General features: G+C 36.5%; 1 protein-coding gene across 4 annotated transcripts; it reads left to right on the top strand.

Annotated features, from left to right (window-relative positions):
* The first annotated feature begins 4,305 nt into the window (after window positions 1-4,305).
* wt1a (WT1 transcription factor a) lies at window positions 4,306-21,119 on the top strand. 4 transcript variants are annotated; one of them, XM_043227164.1, is made up of 9 exons: window positions 4,306-5,012; window positions 8,201-8,323; window positions 9,908-10,010; window positions 13,166-13,246; window positions 15,447-15,546; window positions 17,213-17,360; window positions 17,445-17,534; window positions 19,161-19,244; window positions 20,249-21,119. In XM_043227164.1, exons 1-9 carry the CDS (start codon window positions 4,616-4,618, stop codon window positions 20,368-20,370), a joined length of 1,248 nt encoding a protein of 415 aa, XP_043083099.1. In that variant the 5' UTR covers window positions 4,306-4,615; the 3' UTR covers window positions 20,371-21,119. The 4 variants fall into 4 exon arrangements, with proteins under 4 accessions (XP_043083099.1, XP_043083097.1, XP_043083098.1 ...); XM_043227162.1 differs by having other exon boundaries at window positions 4,308-5,012; window positions 19,161-19,253; XM_043227163.1 differs by having other exon boundaries at window positions 4,308-5,012; window positions 13,163-13,246.
* Window positions 21,120-24,575: the final 3,456 nt, after the last annotated feature.

The raw sequence follows: 24,575 nt of genomic DNA, 5'->3' as shown, positions 1-24,575 counted from the left end.
GAGTGGGTGTTGTGTGTGTGAACAAGGGAGTTCAGGAAAGAAGATGAGGTGAGACCTAATGCTAACTAAAACTCATTATTTTTTCAGTATAGCATTCAGCATGATCGAAGCCAAACATTGTTACATTTTTCATCTAGCTTGTGTGTCATTCCAGTATTCTCTCACCATTTCAGTTTGAATAACATGCGCTGGGTGAAGTACTCAAATCTTCAGGTAAATTATTTGTTTGTTAAACTCAATTATATTTCTAAAAATTATACTTAATATGGCATTTGTTGGACTACTGTAGGTTTACGCTCACTTTAAGTTTGACATAGTCTAACTTACGTTTCCACTTCCGTGAGTTCTGAGCGTCTTATTACTCTATTTTTGGCTCATTTTGAAATGGACATAAACAATGCGGTTAAGATAATAACTTGATACTCACTTCGAATGAATCACTGAATCAGTAAGTTGATGTCTCGAGAACGCCCAACCGCATCAGTCCGCCCAACCGCATCAGTCCGGTTCAAGCATTAATCGTTGAGAACCGCCTGGAAAGAATAATTTGATCATAATTTAGAAATGGCTATTGTGTCACGGTACAGACCTCAATTGCTTTCTCTCAAAATAAACGATGTATTTGAGTTTTCATGTAACGAAGAATATAAAATAGAAGACAGATGAAAACATAAACAGACCTATAGCTATTCATTAAATATAGAAAATATTTTAATTAATTTATTTTGTGTCCATACAATGGAAACGAAAGAGCTTGATTGTTTTCTAAATATTTTCATTTGTGTTGCACAGAAGAAAGCCATATTTTCGGAACAAGTTTTCATGCTTTAGGTTAACTATCCCCTAACAGTACAGTAACAAAATAAAAATACAACACAAATGATCGTTAGGAATGATGAGTACATGGGACTAGATTGGTAACTTCCATCTACCCTTTACTTTGGATCTCTGCCTCCTGGTGCTGCCAAAGAGCTAGTTTAATCCAAGCCATTATTCCAAAGCTCTTCAGCTTGATGACAAGATAAAGGACTTTGACACAGTGACTTCTGCTGACATGACAGACTTTTTCTTTTCCTTGCTCTCCTCTTCCCTGAGTTGAAGAGTTGAATCCTGGGTCAGCAGCTTTCAGCAGAACCCCAGACTACAATTCCAGATGGCGAAGTAGGACCAGATCTCAGCTCATCAATTTAATGAGAACTGCCTCTGCTTAGCCACGTCCTGCTCCTTGGCCAACGCTTCCGGCTACACTGAGGCCTAAACGTTTGACAAATAAAGACGGATCTCGGTTAATTGGTTAAGAGATGGCCTTCGTGTACGAAACTGGCAGCGAAATATGATGCAGCGTGACCCCTTGAAAGCTTCTGAGATCATAGCGACTGAATGTCGACTTTACAGACTCGTTTAAGACATTTGTGATTAACAAAACGAGGGGAGGAAGTGATTGTTTATGTGTAATGAAATACATTATTCATTATGTGATTTCTTTTCCTGTTCTTTTAAAGTGTAAAGTTTATAGCAACCGTCACCTCTCAGATTTTCAATATAGTGTTGTCTGCAATGTTTGTGTGCAACTGTTGCTATGAAGGCAAAACAGATGGCAAGACTAGAAACAGAAAAGATAACCTTTAAAGGGTTTATACATCAAAACAATAGAAACGTTCAAGAACGCTAGCAGCTGCCCCCTGAGATAAAATAAAGCAGCCAACATTTTCATCAAGGAATCAAATATGTAAAGTAAAAAACACACTCACTTTTATAAAGAATAGATTATTTTTTTAAGAATAGATTATATTTTATACAGAAGTAGTCGTTTCCGTAAATTCCCATTTTTTTATATATATTATTAGGCTACAGCCGTCGATATTTAAAACTGAAGAAACACGAGCGATTCATTAACGGAAACCTGAACGAATCTTTTTTTGAGCCGATTCTTTTCTACAAACATGTTAACAAATAGAACCGAATGATTCATTTTCGAAACGGAGGCGGTAAAACCGAAGTTTTATTCTTAGGATTCGAGTTTATTTAAAATCATTGGCAGTAGGATACAGCGTACACAGTTGTTAAATAATAAATGATGCCATACTAATTTCCTAAATTATTATTATTATTTTTTAAAGTGAAAGCGAGTAGGCCTAGCCTATACATTAATGCCTAATAATTCATATTAGGGTATCTGTACTTTAACGCGTGTACTTCGTTCACCAATGTTTGATTATGACCCCAACCCGTTTCCTAGTTCTTCTACAGATAAATGCGCTAATTGCCAGTATTTTACAATAATTATCCATACTTCTATTAATACATCATTATATTGTTTCATCTTGGACCATAAAAGCGTCTGGATGTCGGGCGTGTGTTGTGTCACACCATATTTTTCCGAACCACTGTGGAACCGAAACCTTCGTCACTGTCTATTATTGTTGTTGCAAGTTTTCTGCAAATGGTTATGGATGTCCACGGGCCCCGCTTAAAAGTTAAAGCTAAAAATTGACTAAGTGCTAACAATATAATACAGGATTCGTTTGTTTTCACATATCCAACCTGAAGGCATGAGGACTTCCAGATGAGGTCCATCTCAGGCTGGAGTCGCGGACTCCAGTAATATTACTCTCTTCCAGACAGTGAGCCAGAGGTTAAGCGGGAACTCAGCCCTTGCTGAGGGAGTGTGTGTAGGGGTGTGTAAGTCCTCTCTTCCTCGCGGCAGATTGCGCAGTGTTATAATTGACTCATCCCTCCTCGTCGCAACATCGCGTATTTTTCATCGGCCTTTCAGCGTCCTACTTGACTGTCGCCAATTGTAAGAGAAAACCGTTTCATCAGTACATTTTGTAGGCTTCGCGCGCTTTAACTGACGTTGCCTGCGCGGAACTTCTTTCTGATTCGATAAATCAAACGCTCCTCGTTGCTTTGCATAACGACCGACGGATTCCGTTTCACTTGTGACATTCTACCATTTAAATAAAAAGAACGTTACTCGATCCGTTAGTTTTTAAATTATCCAACAGTTCAAACGTTCGAGTGAACAGCACCTGCAGATAAGTCTCCTCACTCGATAACAAACGGCCTTTTTTCCCCTTAAAAACAGTTATTATGGATCCTTAAGGCTAGCTTTATTTTTCTGGCTAGCAGTGAGTTGAATCATCAGAAAGCAAGCGGTTTCATTTAATTATGCAGCTCTTTCGGTTCATAAATATCAGGCAATGAGAAACATTATGAATAATAGAATACGTTAAAATAATAATAAAAAACAACTGAAATATTAATAATTGTAAAAAAAAAAGAGAAAAAAAGTCTAATCATTTAAAAAGAAGAAATAAGACTAGCCTATCTATTTTGTTTACAGTTTGTCTTTACATTAAGTTCATTTAAAAAAAAAATTAAGGAAAAAATCGAACTGTAGATAAATTATAGGAGATATAAGGGCTGACACACGTCCGCTTGGGTAGCCTTTTAAAACATTAAATACCGATAATTTTGTATTATTATTTTTATTACATCCTCGTTGAATGCTTTTAAAAAGAAATTGAGCAGTGAGTGATCTAGCCTTTTTTCCCGCACTTCCATAAATAGTAAAAAGTAAAAAAAAAACTTAGTAATGAACAAATTCCGTTCTCTTAAAGATTGTTACAACTATCCACTTCGTAAATAATCTTCATAAGTTGCCTTCAATGCATGAATTTCTTATAACGCTCAAAATCAGGTTTATAAAACGCCTTAAAATATAAAAAGGCAGCCGCATTTGTTTAATGCATATTATGCATTATGAACGAGACAGAGAGGAACAAAAAACATTAAGTTTGATGGATATTAATGATAAAGCGCGCGCAAATACGCGCGCGGTCATTACTAGGCTGTAAGGTCACGCGCCTCAAAATATAGTCTTGCGACAAAATTAAAGACCGTTTAACCGAAGCATAGAGTTAGAACAATAAATTAAACTAAAAGCCTGTCCTTTCACGAACAAAGTCAAAAATTGCCGTTCAAAACGAGATTGAAATGCATTTCCGCCTCTTAACCACCTCAGACATGCCCTCGAAGCTGTACACGCGCGGCAAGGGCTGAAGTGCGTTTATTAACACTTTTACAGTGTCTGCTAAAATGTGTTTCAAAGCTCATAAAAAGCCAGTCTCTGAATCATTGTTATCCATCCGCCCGACTCCCACAAACACACACAGTTTATTGAGACTCCCAGCATGCCGTATGAGAATACAGGGAGGAGTATTGTACAGGGAGAAGTAAATGAATGAAGTGTTACGCTCATCTTTCCTCACTAGCCGTGGCTCCTCCTCCTCCTCCCGACTCCTCCAAGTGTGAGCTCCTGGGCCTCCAAAGAAAACAAGACGCACAAGAAAGGAGGAACATCTCTTCTTCTCTCCTCACTCCATTCAGAGAGCCTGCGAGAGCTCGCCCCTGCTGGGACGTCCCAACCGAGCCCCCCGTTCGCTTTCTCCCATTGTGACATGGACTATTCCGGTTGAAAACGAAAAAGCCGCTGCACTCTTTTTCTGGCCGCGTCCCAACTTGACTCAGCGATGACACCTTGACTTTGGGATTTTAGCTCCGAACTCAAACGTCTCTCAGCTGGGCCTGTTTTTTTTTAAGTAGCCGAAAAATGGGTTCTGATGTCCGCGACCTCAACACTCTTCTGCCTCCCGTGGCCCCGCTGCCCGGGGGGAACGGTAACTGCGCCCTGCCGGTGAGCAGCACCCCGCAGTGGGCTCCGATGCTGGACTTTCACACCGGCGCTCCCTACAGCTCGCTGGCCCCGCACTCCTTCATCAAGCAGGAGCCCAGCTGGGGCACGGCCGACCCCCACGAAGACCCTCACTGCGGGCTGAGCGCCTTTACCGTGCACTTCTCCGGACAGTTCACCGGCACTGGGGCCTGCAGGTACGGAGCCTTCGGGGCCCCTACACCCAGCCAGCCTACAGCCAGTCAGCCCAGGATGTTCAGCAATGGCCCTTACCTCTCCAACTGCATGGACAGCCAGCCCAGCTCCAGGAATCAGGGTGAGAAACTGCTTTAGATGTTGCTGTTGTCCTGTTCTTGCTTCTTCGGGACATTGCATTGAAATGCTTGAATACGACAAGCCGTTGTTAAATCGAAAGGTATACGTATTTAAATATTTATTAAGGTTAAAAGCATCAGATTTTTAATAGTAGACTTTTAAAAATACAGGTTCTTTATAGTAATGGTTCATTAATGGGGCTTTCCATTCCACAAAAAGTTCTTAATGGTGGAGAAAAAAAGATGATTAAAATATTAATTACACTAAGAAAAATTGTTTTAAGAACTGTTCACTTAAAGGTACTTTGTAGATCTCATTGCGGGGAAAAAAAAGAAGAGTGTATGGGGCCTATAAATTTACAGATTATTTTTATTTCAATTTTATTTATTATCTGTTAAATACATTTAAATCAAGCTTAATAAAGCTCAGCTTTTACGTTGCATTTCTTTAAAAAAATAAAAAAATAAATAATAATAATTTTTAAAATTAAAAGTGAAATTCAGAGGTTTCTGCTCTTTATTTTTAGCTGTGATCATAAATTGAAGTCGTAACATGTTGAAATCGAATTTAAACGACTATCGGCCTAAAAGGAACTGTTAATAAATTAGATGAAATGTCAAAGTAGGACAACAGTGTTCGGAAATATTGATTAGGCAAAAAAACATTTTAAATGACTAATTATAAATGTTTTTATAATATTCGTATTAAAATCAAATAAATTACATATACGATTATTTTTAAATAAAACACATTTGATTCAGCAAATAAGCGGGCTGCTTATTAAGACAGTTGATCATCATCTAATATTTGACTTTTTTAATGTGAATGTGAAGTTGTGCAGTTTGCTTGTTATAGAATATTAAACGTATTCTGTGATTTATCCATCATCAGGGCCATCAGCTCACACACATTTGTCTGCCTTGAGTAATTACACATCTCAGTGCTCCTGTATTTTCGAAACAGTTCCAGGTTATTTTACAGATATGCTGTGAAGAGCTCATCACACAGGCGTTTAATGCCTCTGACTCATTACTGGGTCAGTGTCTAACAAACTTGAGGTTGCTGGCTTTGGGCTTTTCAACTCATGGGATGATAAAGATTTTGCAGTCAGGCAAGAAAAGATGTTTTTCTTCCCTTTCACGATGACGCACTGCATCTTTTTAAATAAAGTGAAAAACTGCTAATATTGTTTTTTTTAAATGTAAAAACGACTAATGAATGTGTTTTTTAATGAATGTCGTCATTTAGTGCTCGTATTGTTGGAGATTTGAAAAAAAGCCATTAAATTTAATTAACACAGTCTATTTTGAAATTACTTGACTGTATAAGATATTATGAACAGGAACAGATAGCACAACAAGAACATTAGAAATGTTGGTAACACTTTACAGTAAGGTTTATTGGTTAACGAGAACTACATGAGTTCACACAAACTGAGAATGAAATATACTCCAACATCATTCATTAATATTAATATTACTTTCAGCATTTAACAATGCATTATTAAATTCACAAGTTGTGTTCGTTAACATTAGTTAACGCACTAATATAGACAATGAATTACTGTATTTTTATTAACTAAACGTTATTGACTGAAAGATCACTAAATAGTGTAAGAAATATTTCCCATTGTTTGTTCGTGATATTTAATACTAATACTAATGTTAATAAAATGACACCTTATTGTAAAGTGCTACCGCTCTCTATTTTTTCCATCAATAAACAACTTTCAAAATTACTATTTTACCGTCCTTCCAAACTATTTTAATTCACAACATTTGCTATTTAGTATGAATGTATTTATTTATTTATTTTTATTCAATATTCATATTTTGTATCTTTTAGCCCTCCTCTGTTAACAGTAATTAAATAAGATAATCAGTAATATTAACAGTTAAGCCAGACGTTGGAGAATTTTTTAAAAACACTATCACTCCCTGACGACATCCGATACGATTTAGTTCTAAATTGCATTTTGGGAATCTGAAGTTACAATTAATTGTGGGTAGTGCCACTCTTGGCAATATCAGGCCACACTTGCAGCTCTCCACTGACTCCCAGGTTAAAACTCTTGCTGAGACCTGGTAGGGTGGAAGAGAAATGGTCATCTTTAATGAGTTTTTCTCTGTCTGAGGTGAAAGTGGTTGGCTTGTAATTAATGAAGATGGTGGTGGGAGACCGTGATTTACGATGTTACGTCTGACCTGGGGTTACGCCGAGGCATGATTCACCCCCTAAACCTGGTGTCGGCTCTGGGCTACACCGTCCTGCCAGCGTTTGTTTTCCTCGCACAGCTTGTCCGCTCACCCCCGCTGGGGAACCGAGGGCTGATTAGGATCCAAGGAGCAATATTCCTGTTATCTGGGGAGTAGCTGTGTTTTGCTGTTCAATAACACATTTTCTGGCACATTTAAAATATTAGAGGTTTACCGAATAATTGGGCAATTTTGAAATTTTTAAAACGGAAATGATCAATAACGATCTAAAATATTTTTAAATATGTATTTAAAATATTCATGACTTGATCTGCGTTTTCCATCTCAACTAAAAATATTTAAAGTATTGAAAATGCTGAAAAATTAGGAAATTCTAAAATTTATAAAACACAAATGGTGCAAAATTAATATTTAAATTGTGTGTGTGTGTATTATATATATATATATATATATATATATATATATATATATATATATATATATATATATATATATATATATATATATATATATATATATATAAAGTGTAATATTACTACTCAAAAATGACATTTGGTATATTTACGGTAGGAAATGCACAAAATAGCTTCATGGAACATGATCTTTACTTACTATCCTAATGACTTTTATCCTGAAAAAAATCATTTTGACCCATTCAATGTATTTGGATATTGTTACAAATATACCAGGACTGTATATGTATATATGTGTGTAAATATACCACACCATTTATGAAGAGTTTATTTGCAAAAACAGATACCATTTGTTTAACATTTTCAAAAATCATGTTTTTTTAATTGTTATGTTTTAGTTTTTTTACGCTTTTTAAAGTTTTATTTTACCTAGTCAAAATAACCCAACTGCAGTTTGACAGATGAATTCGAATGCACAATGAAAAAAACATTACTTCTGAGAACTGTTCAAATATATACATGTCCAATATTCCTGACTTCATTCATATTATCTGTCGCAGGTTACGGCGCGGTTTCTTTCGATGGAGCCACGAACTACGGACACACACCTTCCCACCACACCTCGCAGTTTCCCAACCACTCCTTCAAACACGAGGACCCCATCACGCAGCAAAGCAACATGGGTAAAAGCACGCACCATGCACTAAATTACATTTTATAGTGTTTGTACAAATGCACACACATTGGAAGAGATTCTAATCTCTAAACACTTTCTGCGCGTTTGAGATCTGGCCCTTGCTCTTTGCACTTACAGGGCGATCTCTGTAATGTCATTCAGGGGGCAAGTTGCACAAAACGTCCCGTTGCCGAACAGTAAATCAGCCTAAACTTTTTTTTTTTTTTTTCCCCCATAGTCCTCTCTTCTCTTACGCACGTCATAATGTTAAACATCAGCGAACAGCTAACCGGACGATTTGGTGTTCACTGTGCCGCAGTAAATTCTGCCTGAGGTCTCTGCGCTTGTGGCAATGCGAGATGCCTTTCGGAATGTTTAGAACTACCAGGGGACGCATTCACAATACGGGGGCCGGATGAGCCAAAGCAGCGATTCCTCATTTGCACTTTGAAACGGAGAGCGAGGGGTCCGCGTGCTTGATGGCTTCAAAGAAAGTCAGCCTGTTGTTTTCATAACTGCTAAGTGTACTCGGCTGCGTCTCCATAACCCTCCCTCACGCTCATATTCCCTTTGTAACGACGCTCCACGCCACACATGCTCGATCATGCGTTTCGCTGGAACAGCAAAGTTATGATACTCTGAGCATCCAGGCACGGATATTTTCCATCAGGGACTCAAGACAAACAAGAGTGCGCAAATGCTCATCCCCGTTAATTAAACTCTGCGGAGAATTATTGAAAACGAAATTTATTAAAACACATTCGCGAATGTGGTTAAGCGAAGAGTGATGGGGTGAGATATTAGCACGTTTCGTGTTATTAAGGGGAAAAACATTCTTCAAAACATCTCTTGCGTGGGCCCTGAATCATGTTCATTTAAAATAACAGATTTATTTAAAACATAGCTTGAATATATAACATAAGAACAATTAAAACAGATACAGTATTAAAAGAAAATATTTATTTTTTAATTCTAATTACATTATATTTATATATTTACATTAATACATTTAACACCATGACAAGAAAAATATTACACCCCCAAAAACATTCAATCAAAATATATACAAGAACATATAATTATCTTTACTTATATATATATATATATATATATATATATATATATATATATATATATATATATATATATATATATATATATATAAAATGATCAAATAAACTAAAAACAATATATAAAATGTAAACTTATGACAATAAGACAAATAATAAAAAGGCCATTAAATTAAATAATGCACAAGACAGAGGGGCATATAAATATATTTTGTATTTTTAATTTTTAGTATTTTTGTTATTTCTACAATATTTATGTATATTCTATATTGTATCTTTTTTATGTTAATGTATATCATATACATTTCTGTAAAAATAATGTGCTTATAATAATATTAGTCATATTATTTACTTTATATAAATGTAAAAATTATCTATAGTTATATAAAATATATCAATTAAATTTTTTTGGCAATACAGAGATATTGTCGATGCCTCGTATCTTAGATCTTAGAAATCAAAACAATGCCAGAAATAAACGCTATCAAAGGCTTTTCGTTTATATTTCTGTTGCATTTCAGGTGAGCAGCAGTATCCTGTTCCTCCTCCGGTGTACGGCTGCCACACTCCCTCTGACAGCTGTACAGGAAGTCAGGCTCTTCTCCTGAGGAACCCATACAACAGGTACAGCTCCAGTCCTATCCATCACCCATAACATCTCAAGGCCTTCTGAAACACGTTACACTCTCTCTCTCCTCAAGACACTCAGATCATTGCCGCTACAGAAGTTTTTTTAAATGCTTCCTTAACCCAAAAACAGACTTCGCAAAATGTAATGTTCCAAAAAGATACGAAGGAAGTGAGATATGAAAAGAGAAAGTCATGCACATGGCCACCGAATTCTAAAAAAAAAAAAAAAAAAAAAAAGAAATCGTCCAGACGGGCTACAGACAGTACAACTGATAGTTGTCAGGACAGACGGGGTGCAGGAAGTTCAAATCCAGCTCTGTTCAATAACCAGGCCTGTGCAACAATCAGAGACGTGTCAAAATCTGTTATTATGGCGGATCCAAAAAGTCAAGCTGCCACGGAGCACGTAGAGGAAGTGCGAAAGTTAGGTAACAAGAGGAGGAAAAGGAGGCACAGGATGTTCGGATGAAGTTCGGTACTTAAATAAAAATTAAAAAAAATAAAAATATACACTAGGATTTATGCATGTTTGTTTTTTTGCGGTGCATTTATTTAATCAATACACATTAAAAAGAGTAACGCTGTGAAATATTATTAGAATTCAACTGTTTTCAATTCATATTTTTAAAAATGTAATTTATTGCTGTGATGCGAAGCAGAATATTTGGGCGTCATTAATCCAGTCTTCAGTGTCACGTGATCCATCAACATTTGCTGGTTAAGAAACTTGCATTATTATTAATGTTAAAAAATAAGTTTGGTTTCAAGGTTCTTTGACGAATATCAATAATAAAAGGAAAGATATTTGAAATAGAAATCTTTATAAATGCATCTAGCGTCACTTAAATGTGACAAATATAATGTGTCCCTTTAAATCGATTTCCAAGAATAAAAAAAACTGACCCCAAACCGTAATGTAATCTCCAATACCACAATTTGAACAAACAAAAAAACTATTCTCAGATTTACGGTTACAAATTCCAGATTTCATCGATATAAAATAAAGTCAAATAAAATGCAAATTGGTATAATGCGATTGAAATTAAAGCTGGGTTCTGTCAAACATGCTTAATAAAGGTCAAGTGCTGAACAGCATTGTGTACTACGCCAAGATAAACGCTTTAATCCACCAGCCGTTTGCACTTTCAGACCAGCTCTGAATTCTTTCGTTCTGATAAGTGGTTAACTGTTCTCGGTGGAATTCCCTTCGCAACTTCGGCTAAAAGCGCGAGTACTACAGCCCCGAAATGATCTCGCATTCCTCGGATGCTTTCGCCATGTTGTTTTTCCAGCGCAGAGGGAACATAAAGATTCAAAATAACAGAATTGGGATGATAAGAGGACTTTGACTCAGGTCGAACTGCAGCTTCTCGGCGCTGTAATAAACAGCGAGGCGGCTGTGAATCCTCAAATCAGAGCGCTATGCTGCTCTTCAAATCAAATGCCTGGTACCTACAGCCCCGTATTTACACAGGCCTCCGCTTAAAGCGCTTTTTTAGGTAGCACGAGGTGGCTGGAATAAAAACATGTCCAGATTTTTAAAGTGGAATAAGGTCGGTGCTAATCTCGAAAGCAGATGCAGTGTACGAAAATGTAAACGGTTCACAATCTACAGGCTTCCTGCATCTGCGTCTGGTGCGTCAAAAATGAAAAACTAAGATCCAGACCATGTTCGCGGAGCAAAGCTGAACGGGGGAGCTTACCAGACCACATATTATATCTTTGAACAAACTGTTACTTTGTTTTTTTCCGCCCCATGAATTCAAGGTTCACTTTATACAAGCGCTCACATTAATTCTTGAGCTGCAAAGCTGTGTGAATCAATTTGTACTGTCTTTTTAAGGTTTAAGGTTTAATTGTAAGGCAGTAATTCATAAATGGGATATAACTTTACGAAGTGTTTGTACGGTTCATCTTGTGGCTTTTGAAAACAGTGAAGTTTAAGGTTTGCCTCAGTAATAGTCATTTTAAAGTTACACCAGATTCTTTTTAGAAAAGCATCTGACATTAAAATTATTTTATTGTGAAAAAATTGCTCTTAATGCAAGAAAAATCATTTTAAATGTATTTTTGCGGTAACCAAAATTATGCTGTAATTACTGTTGATAAATAAATGTTTTAATGTTTAATACATATTCTGAATTATATTTGTAATGCATTAAAAATATGCAGTACTGTTCAAAAGTTTAGGGTCGGTAAGATATTTTAATGATTTTTTTAAAGAGATCTCTTATGCTTTTATTTGATTTAAGATACAGTAAAATTGTTAAATATTATTATAATTCAGAATAACTGTTTTCTATTTTAATATATGATAAAATGTTGATGCTTAAGACAATTTTACTTTTATTATTGCTAATGTTTAAAAAAGATTCCTTTATGATCCGAAAGTTTAAAAGAACAACATTTATTTAAAAAAATATATATTTTGTAACATTTTAAATGTCAACTTTCACTTTTGATAAATTTAATGCATCGTTATTGAAAAGTGTTAATGCAATTTTTGTACATATTTTACGAAGCGGGAATTCATACGACCTCTCTGGTGCAAATTCATGAGATTTTTAGCTGAATCTTATTTTATGAGTTGTAACCAACATTATGCCCCAAATACTACTGATTGACATGCAGAAATGCGCCACTGACAAATGATTCAAATTAAATTGACTAAACTAAGTTATCATTCTATCGTTCTCATTTCAATTCAGTGAACGGCAGTGAAGCAAGCGCAGTACCAGGTACCAGTTCATACGGCCTTACGCTGTTGCCTGTCTATGATGAAACACTATGATGTCAGAGTTGCTGTAGATAAATCCAAACTATGTGTTTGGGTGAGCACCTGGCAGGGTAACTAATAGCCCTACAGACAGGCTTTTAATAACGTATGGCAGGTTTTTGGTCAGAGGGATGACCTGATTAACTGATCACCCCTGGTGCGGGTATCCTCCTTTTTTTTGCACATATGACACATTCATTCGCTGTTACCCAGGATGCCTTTGTCAAAAGGGCTATTTTTCATTCACACATTCTTTACATCTAACAGTGGTTGCTGTTTTTTAAGATTAAGAGTGCGTGTAGTACAGAAAAGTACTGTACGCGTATATATATATATTCTTAAATATTATTTCTGTTATTTTCTATCCCAGCAGTGATAATTTATATCAAATGGCGTCACAGTTGGAATGCATGGCGTGGAATCCCGTCAACCCTCTGGCGTCCACTATAAAGAGGTAGGTCGACGTGACCCGCTCCTGTCATGTAGGAAATTCTTCTGTGATATGAATAAGCACTCATTTGTTTCAGCTATGAAAAGAGAGGGACTTAAAAAGTGCTTCATTTAAGCTGGTACTTGCGCTGGGAAAATAAATTGGGAATTTAAATTACTGCGAGGGCTTGATATTAAGTCTGAATTCAAGTTGGGTTACGTGCGCAAACCACAATTGTTTGGGTTTCTTTTACGGACATTGCCACGGCTGTCAGAAAACCATATTCATTGCAAATAGTACAACACTAGAAAGAAAGAGAGGGAGATCAAGGTTTCCAACGGTCTCATGACCAAATCGTATGTATTTTACGAGGTGGCTAATTCGTACAAATTCGCCTCACCTCACACGATTTTGTATGATTTGTCTAAACCCCAGTGACGGGAAGGTTTAGGAGCGGGGTCGGGTGTATTTGGGTTATTTGTACAAATACATATGAATTGGAAACTTTAAAATACAAATGAATTCATACAAATGAGGTTGTACGAATTAGCCAAGTTTTCTCTATCCGTGCAAGTCTGTGCATGTAGCACATGGATGGGAAATATTTCATTTTGAAGTCAACATGAAAAGGCTTGGGATTTGTTTAAAAAAAAACAACTCAGTGATTCAGAGTCGACTATTTCTTTTGAGAGACAATAACTATATAAACTAAAAAATTAAATCCATAATATGGGCAGTTCGAAAAAAAGAATATAAAAAAAATAAAATAAAATACTAGTTTTCTCATAAGATCCGTTTTGCGGTTGTTCACTTTTCGGCAAAATCAACCTGTAGAAGTACTTACTGTCGTGTCTGCATATTTAACATTGAAAAACTCAAGTTGGACCAGATTCACACGATCAAAAAATCTTTTCTCCACAACTTTCTTCATCTTTCTGTTTGTGCCAGAGAGTTGAGTGTGCACATACAGAATAAGCCTCTGTTTTGTCTGGCTAGAGAACCATATCCTGCCATATATTTCTGCCAGTGGCACCTCAGCCTTGACCAGGCCGAGCGCCGGCCCGCTGGGAGGAAGGGAGCCGCGCAGGGGGGGAGGTGGAAGTGCATCAGTGCACAATGGGACAGCCTCTACTCCCCCTGGGACCGGAGCGAGAATCCACAGTCGCATTCGGCCAGGCGAGGAGAAGGCTGTGACCTCTCCCCAGCCTCCCCGAAAGAGTCTGAGGAGGCCTGGGTGACGGAATGATTCATATGCTGATAAATGAGAGGGACGGGGCTGGTTTCAGTTGAGGAAAAATCAGACACGCTGATCGATCTCAAGGGGGCTGCCAAGGAAGCGTTGCTGTGGCTCCTCAAGCCAAACTTAATCATTCCTATACACGTCCAACTACCTATAGCTCTTCACATACCTCCAAATCCCATGCCTGTCACAAGCCCAAGGTGGCTCGGCTTGGGTGAATGAATGAACTGTGAGAAGATTTACTGCAGGATGCTGTTTTGGACTGTCTTTTCTGTCTGGCTGGTCAGACAAAGAGAACCTGGAGCTAAATTCATGAAATTTTGAGAACGATCAGCACAGTAACGAAAAACAGTTTCCGTAATGTGTGGTCTTTTCTCCAGAGCGGAGAAACATGGTGTAGAATCGTCTTGAGAAACGTGTATTTACAGCGTGACGTAAAAAGCCATACCGCTGAGGTTCAGGCAGAAGTTCAACAGTGAGCAAGACCATACATTCCCCATTCATCTCTCTGACTGGCCCTACCTCAAATGTTTAGGGCAAAAATATTGCTCTTTGAAACGGGGAGCAATTTGCCCCAATGCCAAGATGAGTTACAAAGACATGACTCTGTGTGTATTTTATGGCTAGCAATGCCCTCTGTGTCATCCAAACTTTGTGAAATAATGCACGGAGAGATTTAGGAAGGATCTGCTGTTGCGAAGTCATGAAGTAGAATTACATTTTGCGAACAGTTGTTGATGTTTAACATGCATCAACAGACATGTTTTATTGTAGTTATAGTACTATATCAGTAGCGCAATACATTTTTAAACTTTGTTCATTTAATATATATTAAAAAATAACCAGTATTTCAGTTTTATTTTTGAGTAAAAATATCTAAAACAAGACTTGTTTTTTATATGCACTATATAAATATATATATTTTGGATAAAGCTTCCTTTTTTCAATCATTAACGAAATATTCTCCTGTTTAATCACAAACAGCCATGCAGGAGGCTATGAGAGTGACCCCAGCACACCCATGGTCTACAGCTGCAGCACGCAGTACCGCATCCACACCCACGGTGTCTTCAGAGGCCTTCAGGTCAGTATCTCTTGCTCACAGCTCATTTGAGTTCACTCACAGGACATGCTAAGATTCTTTGTGCTCTTGGGACGTGCTCACACCGGGCCAAGGTCAGGCCGCGGCGTACAAAGACACACTGACACTGACAAACACCTCACACACAACCCTTAATCCAAAGGTTGATTATACGATTTGCTAAAATGATGTATAATCCAAAAAGAAATGAAAAACCTGAGATTTAAAAGTATGATACAGTGCCTTAAATAACTAATAAAAAAAATAGACAAATGTAATTTAAAAAGAGGTGCTGAAGAAAACCATCTGACGCAATGAGAACGCTATGCGAGAGGAAGCAGGCCCCTGCCAGAATAGTTGAGAGATCTGAAAGGCATTTCAGGATGAAAAGCGAAGAGGAATCACTTAAAAAAAGTCCATTAGCTGTAAAGCTGCAGTTTCCAGTTGCCTGCTGCTCATGCATATAAATCATTAGCTCTTAATTAATGTCTGTCAGCGGCCTTAAAGCTGTAAAAGAAGAGATACTCCAGAGCTGCTCTCGCTCAAAATGGGATGCCTTTCTTCACGTCTCTGTTTATTCGTTCCCTCTTCATTGTATAAATGCATGATGGGCAACTTAGAATGACTTGTCAACTTGCAAGATAGATAGATAGATAGATAGACAGAAAACTGTCCCATGTAAATAGATAGAGACAGATAAATAGATAGAGATAGATAGATAGAGATAGATAGAAAACTCACATATGTAGATAGATGATAGACAGATAGAAAACTGTCACATGTAGATAGATAGGTAGAGATATATAGATAGATAGAAAACTCACATATGTAGATAGATGATAGACAGATAGAAGTACATATAGATGGATAGATGGATAGATAGATAGATGGATAGATAGATAGATAGATGGATAGATGGATAGATAGATAGATGGATAGATAGATAGATAGATAGATAGAAAACGGTCACATGTAGATAGAATACTGTCACATGTAGGTAGATAGACAGACAGACAGACAGACAGATAGATAGACAGATAGACAGAAAACTCACATATGTAGATAGATGATAGACAGACAGAAGTACATATAGATAGATAGATAGATATGTATGAAAATGCATGCAAAACATTAGTTAAAATTTATGGTTGCAGACAGTGAATCTGAATTTAACTGTCACATACAAATCAAACACAGCATGCTCGGCGCTGAGCTGTACTGCCTAGCCTGCTGTGTTATCATCCCCGTGGGGTCAATATATAAGTCTGGCACTACAGCCGTAGAACAGTTTCAGTAATTTACTTATCAATAACACTTAACACTCTTTCATTACCGTGCCAGCGTACAGAAACGTCATTATGCTAAGCGCCAGTTAATTAAGAGCAGATGGGCTTTAGCAGTGGGCAAATGAGGGAAACGGGAGGAACGGGGGGGAGTGAAGCAGCGAAATAGGGTCTGCCTAACGTCCGTGACTAACCGTTCACAGTTAGAGCTCATATCAGTAGCGCAGGGAAATCTGAATGATCATTTCACAGCTAATTCTGCAGTAATGAACCGATTGGACATGCTAATCATTAGCAGTTTTCCCCACGGACACCGAGTTTGGACGTCTTGTTCGCCGCACAGTGTTTGCTGTAGCATGACCTGAATGTTTTTGACTTTCTCACAGGATGTGCGGAGAGTACCGGGCATTACACCCGCCATTGTGCGTTCATCCGAAACCAACGAAAAAAGGCCGTTCATGTGCGCCTACCCAGGCTGCAACAAAAGATACTTTAAACTATCTCACTTACAGATGCACAGCCGTAAACATACAGGTAAGACAACTCACAAATAAACAGATACCATTAGCACGAATGCTAAGATTAGCATTAACGCGTCTGGTTGTGTTAAACTCATAGGGGAGAAACCCTATCAGTGTGACTTCACAGACTGTGGTCGCAGGTTCTCCAGATCAGACCAGCTTAAAAGACACCAGAGGAGACACACAGGTTTGAGCCTGTCCTTTATTTTCTCTCCTTCTCCTGTTTTCCTGTACTACTTTCTTTGCTAGCATATTAAACTATTTGGCGAGGGGGACTTTCAGATCTAGACTCTTTGTGAAAAAGCCAAATGTACACTTACAGTGTACTTCAAATTTCAAATTTTAAAATGCTGTACTTGCAAAAAACATAACATTAGCTAAATAGAAGGTCATTCAAGAGAGTACACCTTCCTAGCATGCTTCTTGATTTTCTCACCCATAAGTCATCCTTGAGGTGAATATGTTTATATTATATTAATGTTATGTTATATTAAAAATGTCCTAGCTAGTCTGGGATTTGTAATGGCATTGAATGGGGATACAATTTTTGAAGATTTTGATTATCCATCATAAAAAGTGCTCCACACAGCACCAGCTTTGTGTAAGAAAATCACCCATATTGAAACCATAATTTGTAGCCTCTGCTTAGTGCTGTACAGAGAAAATGGCTCCATGAAATGGCTTTATAAAATGTTTAAAAAATGGATATTATTCTTACACAAACGTACCATTTACTTCAGAAGGCCTTCACTAATCCTCTGGATCCATGTGAAGTCATTTTTATGAAAGACCCAATTCAATTAAACCCCAATTCACTTCCATTATAACGCTTTGAAGAGCCAGAACATTATCTATTAAAAATATAATATTAACTCTGATTGCATTCGTCTGAAAGAAGAAAGCTTGAGAGTGAGTAAATCATGAGAGTTTTTTTATTTGGGGGGGAACTATCCCTTTAAGTGCAATTTTACTAAGCTCACTTAGCAAGAACTTACCTAGAGGTTTAATTTAAAAGTATGACACACACTCACACTCTCACACACACACACACACACACACACACATATATCATGCTGTTAAGAAGTGCACTTATTGTAATATGTTGACTAACATACTAAAGCACATGTGAAGTAGTAGTATAATTTCAAACTGTAGATTTATTCAACATCACATTTAAAACAAATACATCTTAAATGTACTAAACTGCAACATTATCATCAAAATATATGTAATTACATGACAGAAAATTTAAGTTTATTATAAATGTTTGTTAGTACATTTGGCAGTACACTTCAGTCATATTTCACAATAGAAGGTAACTATGAAAAATATTTCATTGAAAAATGTACACTTAAGTAACCAAATAAATATATATACACACACATACATTTAATTGTCAATAATTTAAACTTAAGCTAAAATATTACATTCAGGTTGCACACACGTATATATTTGGTATAATAATTTTGTAGTATGTACTCATTATAAATGTATGCTAAAGTTTTAAAGGGCCCTAAATACATAAACAATGCAAATTCTTTACATCTTCTACAAAAACGTGATAAAACGGTCTACAGTTGTCGACGTAAAGTCACCTAAATGTACATGTTCATTTTCACTGTTTTTATGATTTAGCAGTGTTTGCCGATGTATTGCTAGGACTCTCTTCGGACGTTGGTCTCACATACTTAATACAAGAGTGTTTTTTTTCCCTCTGACACATTTTGGCATGGCCTCTCTACTGTAGCCTGTACTCGTCCTCTCCTTGTGTGTGTGTGCGTGACCACACTTGTGTGTTCCTGTGTGTGTGTAGGCGTTAAGCCATTCCAGTGTGAAACCTGTCAGAGAAAGTTCTCACGGTCAGACCACCTTAAGACCCACACCCGGACACATACAGGTAAAACAAGTGCGTAAACCTTTTCATTTTTTCATGATTCGCTCCTCTCTTTCCACTCTCTGATGGATAATTAAAGGTTAAGAGGTCACTTTTCCTTAGCATTACGTTTCACCTTGTATTGAAAAGAGCACACAGAGAAATCAGGTGACTGCAGTGGTTCTTAACTAGAGAGATTTTTATTTCCCGATTTTTTTTTTTTAAATGAATCTGTTACCATTCTTAAATATTTTTTCGATTTTCCTGTTCCAGAGAAAAACACACTACACTATACTATTCATAGTTAAAGTGACCGAATTAATGCATTAATGCAAAAGATCAGAAAATACTTATATATTAATATGCTTGAATACTAAATATATATCATTGATAAATATAATATATAAATAAAACAAAGAAATAAATAGAAATATAGCGGATCACAAAACAAGCTTTGTATAAATAACAATAGTAATGATTATTAATAGTGAAATATTCATTGTTTTATTGTTTTAGTCCAATCATAGTCATATTACTTAAAAAGCAGAAATTAAACAAGTTCTTAAAATACAAAGAAAATAAAAATGTCCTAAAAACAGAGATAAATTACAGGATCAATAACTGCATATGAACAAGTGTATGCTAAATCGATTTCTAAATGTTTTGAGCTTTGAATGATTTTTCATGCTTTTGTGCATCTAATTTCAACAGCATTCACCAAGTGACATGAATTTCAGTCAATTTCCGATAAAGACTGATCGAACGTGCAGCCTTAAACACGGAAACATTTTTAAATGTAATAAATTATTTAAATTGCATTTATTTTATTATTATTTATTATCCTACAAACAGTTATGCGGTTAATTACATTTATTTTTTGCACTTAATTTGCAAAATACCAGCAACTTCCCACCAGTTGAGAACCACTGCTCCTAGGTGACCTCAATATAATTCAACAAGGTAGATTTTCCTTATTTCTTTTATCGTCGATTTCCTCCTAACGCCTATGTCCCGTTTATCTCTCTCAGGTGAGAAGCCCTTCAACTGCAGATGGCCCAACTGTCAGAAGAAGTTCGCCAGGTCTGATGAGCTCGTCCGGCACCACAACATGCACCAGAGGAACCTGACCAAGCTACAGCTGGCCATCTGAGCCACGTCTGGCGCGACCCCATCCCAAAGCATTAACTGCAGCTGTTTTCCTTTATATCAGTTCAGGTTACGGTTTGGAATATGGCAGGACGAGACAAGACGACACTCTTTATCTGCATGTGCAGCGCCCCCTAGAGGCAGCGCACTACAGGCCCTAATTATTACAGTGGCTTCAGCAGAAAAGTATGTTTCCGGTGAGGAAACCTTCCGACTTTAATACGATTTGGAGATTCGGGATGTGAAATGTTATGTAGCTAACAGTTAATGAGGTAGTTTTTAGAGTAATTTATTTTGTTTGTTGTAAATTAAAAAGTAACAGTTTTTTGTTTTTTTTTCTTTCCTTGTAAAATCATCCAAACTCCATCCGTCCTTGGCATGTTGTATCTGGAATTGTGAAACTCTCTCCACTGAAGTGCTCATCCGTGCTGTTTGTAAAAATCCACTTTGACCAGTTAATTTATGAGTAGGTCACACTGGTTATGTGGCTGAGAGGTTGTGGTCAAGTTGTAAATATTAGTTTCGATCCTCAGCCAACACCAAAAAAAAAAAAAAAAATACTAAACAGGCAAAATTCTGTTCAAGGGAACGTGACTCTTTTAACTATAAGTAACGGAAAGAAATGTGAAATGTATTTGGATGGACATGTTTTTTTAAATGAGCTTTATTTGTATGTTTGTCAAATATATCTGTTATTGACAGTCATTGTTGTTTTTTTTTCATAATTAAACTCTCGGCATTAATTTGATGAAATGTGAAGTACCAAGTCTGATATGAATTAACTTTTTAAGGTTCTATTATATATATATATATACACAACAAAATTAAGTGAGTTTATGCTTAAGGAAAAATAATCTGTCTATGGGAATGAAAACTTATTTAAACTACTTTTTTTTAAATTATAAACTCACTTAATTTTGATACTTATTTTGGATCAGTTTCTCATAAAGCAAGACTTTTGCTTATAAGTAATGAATAATTAAGTCATTTTTTACTGTGAGTAAATGAAGAGTTTATTTACAAAAAACAGATAACTCAGTTTTTTTTTAATTTATAACAGTTATGGTTTTACCGTGCGAGTTAGCTATATTTTTTAGTTATATTTTAACCTAATTAAAATAACCCAACTGCCCTTTGATTAAGATTAACTGAAATGCACAATGAAAATACATGTCTTTTTGAAAATGTCTTCGTTTTTGCAAATAATTGCAAACAATTTTTTTTTGTTTTTTTAAATATCAATGCAAGAGTCTTTAGAAATTTTCACTGGACAACAAGACAAGTCTAGTTTCTTTTTAGTTCATTTAAATAACATCGACAAACTGTGTTCCATTCATTTTCATACATTTTCTTCACTTGCATTTAAAAAATTATTATACACAGCAGCCAACACTTAAAGTGGATCAAAACCTTTCATCAAAACCTAAAACCAAAACGCAAGCTCTTGCAGATCAGCCAACAGGTTGAGTTTTCCCTCGCGGTTAAAAATTCCCTCTGATTCTAAAAAAAAAATCATTTAGAAATCAAGCGGAGGCCTCCCTTCAAACATACATGGCTCTACATTAAAACACCCTTGTAAATGTACAGCTATCTGCAGATATTTTATCTTTATCTGGAGCCCAAGTCGTGGCCGTCTAGCCTTTTCCATCTTAAACAATTTGCTTGGCCCCCAGTGTGGCGTAAATCAGCGAGCTTCTCCACCCTATTACTCATGCTGAAAAGTCCCGCTATATCTCACAGAGACAGCGCTTAATCTCTGTCCTAGATTTGGTCCGAGTGCCCTTTGAAGGCGAGGTGGCTGCTTTGTGTAACTCCCGCATGGTCCACTTCCAATAAACTCGGGGTGCGTTTCCACTCGCCACTTCAATCCGAAGAATCGTTGGTCTCGAAACGGAGATCTTCAAAAGGAGGAGGGCGGATGAAACTTAACAGCTTGAAATGACCAACGACTAGCGGCCTTGCGTTTGATAGCCATTGGCGATATTCTAGGTCAGAGAGAGAGAGAGACGAAGCCCGCAATGCTTGTTTTTAACTCAATTTTTATTCCCTGCCTAATCAGCAGCCTGTTTTTTGGCTCCGACACCACGAGATGAAAGAAACTCACACTCTCACTGAACTCTCTTGTCTGTGATCCTTCCAAACGCTGATAAAAGTTGGACTCCAGTCTTTAGTCTGAAAGTTTTAGGGGCATCTCAGGCCCGTCAAACTCTCAGAAGGAGCGTTAATTTGATGAAGACGTGCAGCTCTGAAGAAGAGCGTGTGTGTTGACGCACGGCAGCCTTTTTCAATTTTTGCTCCATCTTTCTCAAAAGTTTGTATTCGAAAGCCTTCTTGGAAAGCTCGAAGCGATTCCATCCATCCATCCACTACCTTTTCCATAGAAGACAACCTTTTGTGGTTTGCCAAAATAAGCAAAAGCTCCTTAATATCAAATTTAGGTGAAGTCTTAGGTTCAATATTCTAATGTACATTTTAGAATTAGCCTACTTCGTCTAAAGCTCCCAATTAAATGTTATAGTATTTCATATACATTGAGTTACTTATGTGTGTAAATGTCAAGATCACATAAATCAAGTACTTGCAATAAAAGTGTATCGCATTTTATAATAATCAGATCATAATCAGATTACGGTTGCTTTTTACGGATTACATATTATGTCACACGACCATATTCACAGAATAGAGTAGCCATGCAAGTAAGTTTTCAAACCAAGCTTTTGAATGGGTGAAAAAAAGCAAACTCTCTGGCAATTAGACCATGTATTAAAGCAAGTTTGTAACGCATGGTTTAATGCATTTAATAATGCGTTTATGCATTTGCAGACCCCAGGGGGTTAAAATTATTATTTTTTTTTTATCTCAATATGGTACAAATTAAATAAAAAAATAAATATAAAAAAATCTGAATACATAACCTATAATGAGTAACCGTTGCTAACTACAGTTACTGTAATCAGTAATGAACTACTATTGGTAAGTACTACCCAGCTCTGTTTGTATAGGAAGGACATTTAATATATATATATATATATATATATATATATATATATATATATATATATATATATATATATATATATATATGATATTTAAAGGATGCATATAATGAGATTCAGATTCTTCCAGGTTTTAAGTGCTATCATCAGATCATCAGTGCATCTACCAACCAGGAAAACTAAAAATAATAAAAAATAAAAATACTGTAAAAATTGTTTTAGTAAGCTTTTTGATAAGCGCGTCTGATATTGGCCAAAAACATACTTGAAAGTAAAAAAAAAAAAACTACTTAAAATACTGTAGTTAAAAAGTTTAAAAAGTACAAGTACTAAATAAAATGCAATGACACAGGTCAAACACATATATCTGGTCCAGCGATAAGAATTAAATGACTTTCATTTATCAGATGAACACAAATTACAATCTAAACAATCAATCTATAACATCCAAAAATGACACTTCAAAAACTACACCAAGTCATACAACACCTGTTAATGAATCAGTGTAAAAATGTTTTTTTGGGTGAAAACACAACTATGCTACCTCAACAACCGTGCTTTATCGGATTTGATGGTGAGCTACATAAACCAGACGTTTATCTGAAGAAATGTGTATGTGTGCTTGATCCGTGAAAACAAGGATCGTTCAAGCCTGCGCCATTTGAGCTTACGTTTACCATATTTAATGCGCTTATGATTAAATAAAAACTTTTTAAACAAAATTGTAAGGCGTAAAAAAGTACATATAATCAAGTAAAAGTACAAGTAGCCAGTTAAAATTGCACTTAATACACGCTAGCATAGATTTATTTACTGCTGCTGCCACACAGATATAAATAAACGTGATTTCTGTTTACCTTCACAGACGTAGCCGACGGTGACTCGTCTGTTTTTAACGAAAACGTGCATGAATGAGAATTTATTTTGGTACTCACGTGCTGTGACAGCCGTGTCCTTCAGATGTATCCGTATCAGAACTAACATGGTTTAAAATGCACGACATAAACGCGATAAACATGATAATCTTAACCAAAACAGGTGCTTTTAGCAGGTACTAGCCGTGAAGCTGCTTCCGTCCCTCATTTGCATTTAAAGAAACAGGTTCCAAAAGTGTTTCCGCTTCCACTCAAAATAGCCATTTTCAAAAAGATATGACATATTATCTGTAGGGTACGTTTTCCTACAACTTCACAGACACTTTCTGGAGACACCG

This window comes from Puntigrus tetrazona, chromosome 25 (genome assembly GCF_018831695.1).
Source record: "Puntigrus tetrazona isolate hp1 chromosome 25, ASM1883169v1, whole genome shotgun sequence".
Lineage (NCBI taxonomy): Eukaryota > Metazoa > Chordata > Actinopteri > Cypriniformes > Cyprinidae > Puntigrus > Puntigrus tetrazona.
The sequence above is the reverse complement of the archived record's forward strand: the minus strand, read 5'-3'. Positions and strand labels throughout refer to the sequence as shown.

Bases quoted from the DNA above. Each gene is read 5' to 3' on its own strand.
- wt1a (XM_043227161.1), top strand. From the start codon at position 4,616: ATGGGTTCTGATGTCCGCGACCTCAACACTCTTCTGCCTCCCGTGGCC. The intron at 15,547-17,212 runs GTCAGTATCTCT...ACTTTCTCACAG, and splicing joins GTGTCTTCAGAGGCCTTCAG to GATGTGCGGAGAGTACCGGG. The intron at 19,254-20,248 runs GTGCGTAAACCT...TATCTCTCTCAG, and splicing joins GACACATACAGGTAAAACAA to GTGAGAAGCCCTTCAACTGC.